The sequence below is a fragment of the Porites lutea genome, chromosome 7 (genome assembly GCF_958299795.1).
Source record: "Porites lutea chromosome 7, jaPorLute2.1, whole genome shotgun sequence".
Lineage (NCBI taxonomy): Eukaryota > Metazoa > Cnidaria > Anthozoa > Scleractinia > Poritidae > Porites > Porites lutea.
Window position 1 is genome coordinate 20,168,969 of NC_133207.1, and position 10,873 is coordinate 20,179,841.

General features: G+C 40.2%; 1 protein-coding gene across 1 annotated transcript; it reads left to right on the top strand.

Annotated features, from left to right (window-relative positions):
- Positions 1-184: 184 nt before the first annotated feature.
- Positions 185-10,262, top strand: LOC140942617 (uncharacterized). Its single transcript, XM_073391543.1, has 11 exons — positions 185-531; positions 1,708-1,825; positions 3,556-3,766; positions 4,946-5,160; positions 5,612-5,782; positions 6,944-7,128; positions 7,556-7,703; positions 8,380-8,424; positions 8,861-9,043; positions 9,656-9,823; positions 10,198-10,262. Exons 1-11 carry the CDS (start codon positions 208-210, stop codon positions 10,260-10,262), a joined length of 1,833 nt encoding a protein of 610 aa, XP_073247644.1. The 5' UTR covers positions 185-207.
- Positions 10,263-10,873: the final 611 nt, after the last annotated feature.

Sequence of the window (10,873 nt, forward strand, 5' to 3'; positions counted from 1 at the left end):
TCGTTTGTTTCAGTTTATTTTAAGTTTGCTTTTTTTCCTCTGTTTTTGTTTTTTTGGTTTGCTTTTCTTTCGCTACCATCAGAAAAAGGTAAACTTTTGAAAGTGTTAGGCACCCCACGCTGTCCATGTGTTTCAGTTAATTAACTCGTCTGGAAGCCCTACTCTCACGGAAAAATGAAACCTGTTCCTTGGATTAGAGTTCTTTACATGATTGTCCATGGTGCTACTTTATTCTTGTCAGTGACTAAGAGCGCTTGTCATAGCAAGACTTTCAACAAAGATTTTCGAGTAAGCTACGGTCAATTCGTACGCAATCTTCAAACAAAACTGGTCGTTTCTTCCATAAAAACGTTGCAGGTTTCAACCATCAGCGAGTGCACGCTAGAATGTATAAATCATCGAGAATGTGTATCGGTTAATTACGGGTTTCATATCAGCATCATTCATACGTGTGAGTTGATAAACACGGACATGTTTAAACAACCAAACAGTCTAACCTATAGCGCAGATTTTCATCATTATAATATTAAGGTAAGTTGCTTTTGCTCAAGTGTCTTGTACTTTAAAGCTCAACATTTATGCTGTAGTGTCATGAACAGAACAGTGATAACTCTTACATCTGTTATCAACGACTTTACGAAGTTTTTCTCCAGTCAACTTGGTTTGCACGTTTGTATAATTTGAATGCCTAAATATTAAGTGATATCACAGAGATAATCATTTTTACTTTCAATCATCTTTGTCATTCTTAAAGGCGGAGTAAATCAACTTACGTACCTAAATATAGGACAAAATTCCAAATTAATCCGACTGGGAAGTCAACGTATTTTCCCTTCTTTTTTCCGTCTCTTTATGCCTTCATATTGCTGTATGCAGGTATTGTAAATGTATCGTTTTAGTTTAGAATAAGAACTTATTTTACCATTTTAATTTTCATTCTATTTTCGAGTTTACAATATATAATACAGAAAATTCTTTTTATGATCTTGCAAATAAGGCCTGATGTGGCTGTTGACTAAACTGAAAGTGCTAACTAGAGCTGAGACTGCATTAATGAGCCGGCTTCGTGTACTGAAGTTTTTGTATCTGAGCTGCAAGCACAAATGGGCTTATCAAGGATAAAAATTCAGTACAAATAGTTAAATGATTAATAGATCTTCATTCCAAATAATAATTATTAGTACTCGAAAAGCGTCTTTTCATGATAAGTCTTTCATTGTGCATGCGCACAATTCAAATCACATCTTTGTATAAGTAATTAACTTTGACGAATGTGCGATATCGTTAATCTGAGCGTTTCTCTATAAAGCACTTCAAACATGAACATTCAAACATCAGTGTGAACGCGATCAACGCTAAACAAAAACGAATGATTTAAACAAAAAAGGGTACTGACCAGCGATGTCTCGGCTTCCAAAAAATCTCTGGTTCAAAATTTAGTTCTCTATTTTTTTCTATGTATTATATTAGTTAATTTTTCGCAAAGCGAAGAGAATCATTTTCTACTAGAACTTCGGTGGGTGCGAAAATTTATCCTGAGGGGCAGAATTTAGCGAGGGATATAAAATGGCAGAGAATTGGGCAGAAAATTCAATATTCAACATTGTGAACCTAAACAAATCAATAGGCGATCACAGCGATTTTTACTTTTCAGCTGTCTGCATGCAAATGTGTTTGTCATCACTGACGTAATAATATTTTCTATAGACACCGTGCATGTCTAGCCCGTGCAGAAACGGTGGAACTTGTCATCCTATCTACGAAACAGAGGATTACAACTGCGTTTGCCCATTCGAAAATCTTGTTGGAAAAAACTGCGAAAACTGTAAGTATTGCTAACTTAGTAACGAAAACCTCTCTGCAAAATAAATAGGGTTCCTCTGGGGATTTTTTAGAACTACACCACCGACCAATATCCTATCAATCAAGCTACGTGCTTCAATTCGAAAATAATTATTTGAGTACATGGAATGTTTTTGCAGCCCGTTAATAGCACACAAACTCGTCCTTTGGGAGCCAAACCACGGCCATAAAAGTAGAGGACGACCGAAATAAACGTTCAGTGTTGATATATCTTAATTAAAGCGAGACGGTGATGTAGACTCTAGTCAGAAGTTTAGAGGCACTGATGCACGAGTAGTAGTAGTAGTAGTAGTAGTAGTAGTAGTAGTAGTAGTAGTCGTAGTCGTAGTCGTAGTCGTAGTCGTAGTCGTAGTCGTAGTCGTAGTCGTAGTCGTAGTCGTAGTCGTAGTCGTAGTCGTAGTCGTAGTCGTAGTAGAAGTAGTAGTAGTAGTAGTAGTAGTCGTAGTCGTAGTCGTAGTCGTAGTTGTAGTCGTAGTCGTAGTCGTAGTCGTAGTAGAATTAGTAGTAGTAGTAGTCGTAGTCGTAGTCGTAGTCGTAGTCGTAGTCGTAGTCGTAGTCGTAGTCGTAGTCGTAGTAGAAGTAGTAGTAGTAGTAGTAGTAGTCGTAGTCGTAGTCGTAGTCGTAGTCGTAGTCGTAGTAGAAGTAGTAGTAGTAGTAGTAGTAGTAGTAGTAGTAGTAGTAGTCGTAGTCGTAGTCGTAGTCGTAGTCGTAGTCGTAGTAGAATTAGTAGTAGTAGTAGTCGTAGTCGTAGTCGTAGTCGTAGTCGTAGTCGTAGTAGAAGTAGTAGTAGTAGTAGTAGTAGTAGTCGTAGTCGTAGTCGTAGTCGTAGTCGTAGTTGTAGTCGTAGTCGTAGTCGTAGTCGTAGTAGAATTAGTAGTAGTAGTAGTAGTAGTCGTCGTCGTCGTCGTAGTCGTCGTCGTCGCCGTCGTCGTTAGGTGCATGTAGTCGTAGTAGAAGTAGGGTGCCGTTTCCTCGGGTGGGGCCTTAAATAAGGTAGGAAATTTCTTCTGTCTTATTCCACAAGAACGGATTTCTGATTCACAAGGTCCACATCACTGGGTGCGCAGCATGCGAAAAGTTACAATTTAGTGTTCCAGAAAACGTCTCGTAAAATTGATGCTCAGCGCTGTGTTGTAGGTTGCGGCTGAGCTGCGACAACGAGGTGCCACTTGTCGATGGAGTTGGAAGCTATAATTTTACAACCATGGGACATGGTTTATTTCATCCCCAATATTTGGAGACTGGAAAAATTTTACTTTTCTACATTTTCCGTATACATGGGCGCTCGCATTTCGTGACTGCTGAAAGATATACTGGCAATAATCGTTACAAATTTGTTGCATTACTACTATTAAAGAATGATAGGTCCAGATCAATTCCTAGCAATGATTTTAGGACACCAAAAAATTTAAGGTTCCCGGCGGAGCATCCCTTGGATACCCAGCTAAAAGGTTCACCCTTACGAGTTTGGATTAACCCCGCCACTTTCAAACCTGCTTCGCGCGAGTCCCTGGTAGTAGTGGCTCTGGAAGTAGTACGTTGTTTCGGCGTGGAACCCTTGAATAATCATTTATTCATTATTGATATTTAAGGATTAAATGGGTTCAATTCAATTTAGCAGTGAATTATTATATCACGACTGATTCAAGTCATCACTAAAAAGGTTAACGTGTTATTGATTTTATTCACAAGTGGAGTGCAACTCTACTACCCTGAATATATGCAGTGAGGCGATGTTTTCCTGGACAGTAGACATGACTTCCCATGGCCCCAAAAATACAGTACTGTCAAACTGCGATGCAACCAGGATTAAACCAGGATATGAAATGTTGTTCATTGTTACCAGAGGAAGTCTTGACGATTTTGGAAAATACGAGATAACGAGAGTCACAGAGATGAATGGGTAGGTATATTAGACAATTCCGGGCTACCCTTGAGCGTATAGGATTAGTAGCCACAGAGCATTATTATATTGTGCACCTTGTCTTGGGGACAAAGATTTTCACAAATGCTCTCCATGTAATCCACACAATAATAGGTGAGTTTCTTTGTCTTTAAAACCTGCCTCCGAGTCGCAAAGACCAGTGTTAAACCAATTTCGGAAAAAAACTGGTGCATTCCAAGTGCAGCTCATGCTGAGAACAAAAGCCCTAGGGATAGCCACGCCTACATGATCCATATTTTAAAACCTGCTCTCACGAAAGTATTAGACTCCGTTTAAACGGATCTGGACAAGTTTTGAAACGGACAAAAACTTGCACGGATCAGCCTTTCGTCTATACGGGACCCGCCATTAAGTCTGCATTCCGAAGTTTTTGAACGGCAAAGTACATTGTGCGAATTTTTGACGTGATCAGAAGTAGATCAAAATTTTTGAAAATTTGTCCGGACCGTGTATGTAAACGGATATTTTAGTGGCTTGCACACGATTAGCAGCGGCTTTCTTGGGAGAACAATATGACGACAGTTTCACTGTTTTTGTACACTTCGTCACAAATCTGCACGCCGTGTAATAAAACGCCTTTCGGTGATAGTAACTACGTACCGTTTTGATATGTGCTGTCCTCTTCATCCAAAACTGACCTCTTCTAACTGGAACTGCACGTTTAAATTGCTGTTGAAAGAACATTTGTGTGTATAAAGGATAGCAAACACGGAAATGATACAGAGAAAAAATTATTTTCAACAACTTTCACGATGCTAAAAATATTGGAACCGTGAAAATATTGGAAGGCTTGCAATACATAGTAAGGAGGGCTAATTGTGTAGAAAGTATATAATTTTTATATCTTGAATACTACCATAATGAGCATCATCTAGCCTCTCGAAAGCTAACCTCCCCGGAATAGAACATCAGCAACAGTAGCAACCTGCAAATGGCCAAGGCCCTAACTTGTCTCCAGTCTTCTCTCACCCCTCCGTTATGGCGTGCAGGGTTAGATGGGAAGGAAAAAAGCCAAGAAGGAAGTCTTCTTTTTTTCTCTCTCCGTATCACTCCCTTCTCCCGCCGCCGTGCGCGTCACTTGTCCACGAGTGGGGATGAATCACTTCCTCTATAGCTAATATTTCCATTGTATTCTAGTTGCAATATCACTGTGGAATCTCCCTTTACCCAACAAGTGGGCGAGAACGTACATATTATGGCTCAAGTGTTTCCGAATTACGACACAGTTACTCTCACCAACAACTGCAAGTTACGGTGCAGAAAACAAGAGAATGGCCTATATGGCATTTTGGCGCTTAGAGCGAAAACGATGATTATTGACAGCAGTTCGTTGATATCGACAAATGGACAAGGTATTTTCCTTAACGATAAATAACTCTCAGCAGCAGAAGTATCGAAGAAATATAAGCAATTTTCATGTGTTAGAATGGATTTGGATTTTCTCTGCTCAGTTCATGATTACATCTATCAAGTAGAAGGTATTAGCATTTTCATTAACTTAAGCATCAGGCTTTAGGGCGGAAAGGAGAGAAATCCCGGAGGATGGCTAGGTTATTAGGAGCCGATAACCTAGAGCCTCCATAAGTACTATAACCGTGAGTCAACTCTTCTTGTTTCGATTTATTTTTAGAACTATTAATAATCCCCCGCCAGATCTTCTCCACGGACATCCGCACAGAACCACAAAAAGTGTGTTATTATTCAGTGTGAACTGGGCATAGAAGCTAGCTTGTGCATTAAGTAGGGAGGAATAGCAAACATAGTTTTTAATAATGATAATAAAAAAAACTCTATTGTGCCAAGGTTTTCGTGGTGGGCAAGGTGGCGATTATCGTGGTGGAGGTGGATATGGAGGCGAATCATTCTTGTATCTTGATACTGGAATCAATGGAAAAGGAGGAGATATACCCGGGCAGGCCTGGACACTGAACACAAATGGAAATGGAGGGGGAGGGGCTGTTGGGGGAATCAACGGTAGGTAGTGTTCAAATTAAATGTGGTCCTGTTCTGCCTTCTTTCTCGCTGAATTTAATCCCATTTTCATAAGAAGCCGCCGCTAACCAATTTTGTATATTGCTAAGATGCTGGCAATATACAATCACTGCCGTAAGTTACTCTGACGTCAATGATTGTATATTGCTAACAGTGCAATCACAACACTGAGTAGTCACCGGCTAGGCGTTGTAGCTTATTAACAGTTCTGGCGTGAGTACAGGGTCCACTCTGGAAAATAGCGAAAGAGTTCGTGGCTGGCAAAGACGAAATAGCCGAATTACTGACTAAAAATGAACGGAACAAAACTGAACAAATGCAAAAAATGTTGCTCGATAAATGTCATCTACTTTTTGAAGAGTATCTGCAAGGAAAAATTATTCTGTAATATCCTAAAAGTTTGCTGAGAAAAAGACAATTGTTTTGAAGGGGGTATTCAACCTGTGACAAAATTCAATGTGGCCGCCGTCAGGCCCGCGATCTTGCTAAAAAAGAGGATTTAAAATGGTGTAGCAACTAATAATTTTTCGTGATAAAGTTGAAATCTGTTACAATTAAGTAATTCTCCTGCTTAACATTCTGTTTGAAACGTTTTATGTAAAAAAAAAATATTCGTATGAAGTTTCTTGGCCTGAATTTATGCAGGAAGTAGAGTAGATCACAGGGGCGGATCTACGGGGAGAGTGCAGGGGGTCCGCACCCTCTCCTGAGATGACCTGCGGCTTTCTAATACAACTGATATTCTGCAAAAAAAACAAAAAAACTTTGTGGTTTATTGGTGCTGAAGTAAAACATGAGACGAGGCACTGAAGTCTGCATGCTGTATCGTTTGATATGCATTCTCAGCAGTTTGCATTATGTTATTGCCTAGCCGAAAACCTTCTTTTCGTAATTGCTTTTAAAATTTTTTTACGTCACCAGTCAGTTACGCCATTCCTTAGTTAGTGGTGCACCCTCTCCTAAAAAAAATCCTGGACCCACCCCTGAATCACTTGACTTAGCACTTCAGTATTCAGAGGTGAACATACGGTTTAATTTAGCCATCAAAGTGCAATTTTCACTCTACATCAGGTATCGTGTGTGTATATCATTATAAAAAAGCAGCAGGCAATAATGTTTTTTGCTATACTGTTTTATTTTTAGCCCATGGAGGTCCTGGTGGATATAATGCGGGAGGGGGTGGAGCTGATGCTACTGATGGTTATAATGATGACGGTTCTGGCGGAGGGGGTGGTGGTGGACATTTTTCTGGTGGTGGGGGAGGTGGTGCTGCAAATTCTTGTGGCTCATGTTGTGACGGCGGTATTGGAGGAACTGCATCAACTAGTGTAAGTTTATTCCTATGTCATACTATGCAACCACGGCGAGGCCAAACCAAAGCGCTGCATTTTTGAATTATTCATTATAACTTATTAGTTGGATGTTACTTTTTCATTCCATACTTGGTCTGTATTATGGAACATCAGGCTAATCCAATTAGCGTATACGATGACACCGAATTTCAAATCATATAACGTCACATTTGCTGAAGTCATCGGTAAATTTTAAACATTTTGAATTTCCCCGAAAGAACTGCCTCAGAATTTATTTCAAAATAGTTTTCGCACGAGCCTTAACAACTTTTCATATAGTTAACCCTAACTTGCACAGCTAATTACAGGCCACAAAAAAACACTTTACAGGGTTAAAACAGATGATTTTAACCCCAGCAGTAAATACAAGCGGCAAAAGCTACGTATTCTCTCTCATTTGCAGATCGGTGCCTACGCTGGGGGTGGGGGAGTGTCAGCCTGCACCGGGGCAAAAGGAGGAAACGGAGGACAACAGGGTCAACCTGTAAATGGTGCCTGTGGTGGATCTGTAAGTGGGAGAGCCGGGACAGAGTCACAAGGAGGAGAAGGAGGTTAATTGTAGTTATCATTTTATCGTTGTTACCGCTTAACGTAATCATCATCAGTTACAAGGAGGTAGTATAGAGTGCTGTCTTGTGTTAGCAGGGGCATGATAATGGTCTCTAGTTTTAGTGACAGTTAGATTGGTGTGTACGCTGGGGGTGGGGGAGTGTCAGACTGTACCGGGGCAAGAGGGGGCCACGGAGGACAACAGGGGTATCCAGCAAACGGTCCCTGCGGTGGATCTATAAGCGGAAGGGCTGGCACACAGTCACGAGGAGGAGAAGGAGGTTGTTGTCTGTCATGTTATCGTTAGGCTTTATCTTGTCGTCATCATCTTTATCATTACCGGATTAGCATTTATCATATGTACGCCTTTCAAAGAAATATTCATAAGGCCAAACGTTGCTTGTGCTGCATTCCCTCAAAATGCTTTTATACGTACCCCCTGTTTTGGAGGTAGATGAGCTTCACCAGCCAACTTTTCGAGTAGCCGCAAGCCTCTGTTTTAAAGCGAGCTAAGTGCAAAGCCATATTCTCTTGCAAATAGATCTCATTTTCAAAGGAAAGGCTTTGCACTCGGCCTCGTTTTAATAGTGACACTTTTTGGGCTGCAGGTACATGAAGTGTAACAGATCTTACGCTTTGAATGTAATTCCCTTATCTTGAGTTTCGTTCTTTTTTCAGGTGACTCGTCGTGTGGTAGCGGATGGGGTGGAGCGGGAGGAGGAGGTACACGAAATTGGGTGTTCCCATCTTGGTTTGAAAAATACGTAAAAACCTTATAACTTAAAAAATAATCAAAAAAAGGAAAAATAAGGTTTGAAACGACATCAATTATTTTAAAATCCACATTCACATCCACTACACTACTGAGTCCTTAAGTGCTAACCCTTCTTAAAAGTTGTTTAGAAGACGGTAATCACTATACAGGACGATGAAAAATCTTATCCTCAAAAATGTTTTTCTCAAACATACCTAGCTCTCCAGGAGCCGAGCTCTCTCAATAATTTTTGCAATAGATGGTCCCTACCAGGAGTATTACCCTCTATTATAATCATGAGGTGTCCGGAATATTCTTTCAAAATATAATCACAACCTAATCAAAATTGACCAATTTCAATTTGTTAATTAAAAGGTTATACTTTTTTGCTTTTCTTTAATTCAGGTGGAATGCAATTTGGTAACCCAGATTTTACCAAGCGACTCAGCTACGGTGGTGGGGGAGGGGGTGGGGGTGGCAATGCCTTGTCAGATGATCCTTATCCAGGGGGGGACGGTGGAGACGGAGGGGGTTTAGTTTATCTTCTTCTTGACGCTTTGACACTAGATGGCAGAATTGAATCTGAAGGTATATTAGATGAAATATACGAATTTCTATTATTTAACTTCCCTATTATTTTCTTCAGCAAATAGAACGTACAGTTAACAAATATGCAGGTTCGCTGGATTTCTCTATACCCGTAACCAGAGAAATCTGGTGTAGATAGATGATGGGTTGCCTCATAATCTGAGGCTTCCATTACTTACCACAAGGAGAAAATTATTTTGGAGGGTTCTGTGAAAATTGTGTTAATTCATTAAATGCAGGAGAAAAGCTGTTTAGTATTAATAATTTATGAGCTTATTAATAACTCCAGCTGAGGTTTTTTTAAAGCATTCTGAATACCCAGATTTAATTCATGGGTGATACCAAAGAACATGTTATTTGATACAACCATATCCACCCAGTCAGTGGCAACCGTGGAGTGCAAAGCGCTCCTTTCAGCGTCAGCTCTAAACAACACATGCCGCTGCCCGGGTGATGTGGCATTGTGCATGTGTGAGGTACTTACTGGCCAGGCCAGGTTGGTGTAGGTGCGTCCCTTGCTACTCGATCTTACAAGCAAAATTCGTGTTACTCTACTCGGTTATCAAAACCAGAAAGAAATAGATATTATATTGTTATTTTCATCTTTGAAAGGAGTGAAGGCGGCTTGTCGCAGTACCAAATCTTACAGATCAGCTCCTGGGGGAAGTGGTGCTGGGGGCAGTGTCGTCATCGTTACCCAAAGCATTGTGGGAAACCCCAATGGCAAAATACTTGTAACGGGAGGCTCTCCCACTAAATGTGCGTGGGGTGTTGGTGGAGGTACGTCAAAAGTTCCATTTTGTACAAAAAAAGTTAAACTTCTTTCTTTACTATTTATCACATAAACCGCTATAGTAAATGGAGACAGGATCAAGTTGTGAACTCTAATACCAAAATTTACATTCTCTTTTGTTGTTTTTAGTAGCATTTCCTATAGAAGTAGTGGGAAGAAGTTGTTAAAATATCAATTAAGTTTATTTTAAGTGATCATGTCCTCCATTCTCATGACCATCGTGTTTTATAAAGCATTGATGTAGCAAGGAGAATTTTTATTTTTATCACTTTTAGGGTTTCAAGGGTTAAGATGCTATTCATTTTCCACCTTAATTTATAACACTCGGCTTCTTTCATTCATTCATCTTTTGATTCTTCAGGGGGAGGAGGTGGCATCGGACGATGGGTTGTGAAAACTAAATATTCTCTGTTGACGTCTGGATAACACAATTAAGTGTGTTAGCTAACAAACGCGCATCATATCTGCCATTCAGATGGAGATTACCACCACAGAGGGCTGGAAGCAGTCCTTTCCAGACTTGCAACGATTGCAGCCAAACCAAGTCAATGGAACGTCTACCCCATAGACACTATTCAAAATAAAAAAAAAGATTATTTTAACTTTGAATCCGTAACTCGTTGCCGCCACTTTCTAGTTATCAGATTTAAAGCTTACTTTTTCCACGAATTATAACCAGTGGCTTGAATTTTTAATTGAGTACATCGTCCAAGTATTTGGTCTGATTGAAGACTCTAATGAACATTTGAATGCATGAAAATCTCAAGGAGACAGTTAATATATAGAAATAAGACATCTAAACGATTAGATATCGTGGTTTGGCTTGTTATCTGGGGAGCAAGGGTGGCGTGAGGGTGAAAGCACTCGCCTTCCACCAATGTAGCTCGGGCTCAAATCCAGGTGTCGAAGCCATAGATGGGTTGAGTTTGTTGTTGGTTCTCTCCCTTGCTCCAAGAGTTCTTCTCCGGGTACTCCGGTTTTCCGCTTTCCTTAAAAACCAACACTCCCATCTTCAATTCGATCTGGAACGCACGGAC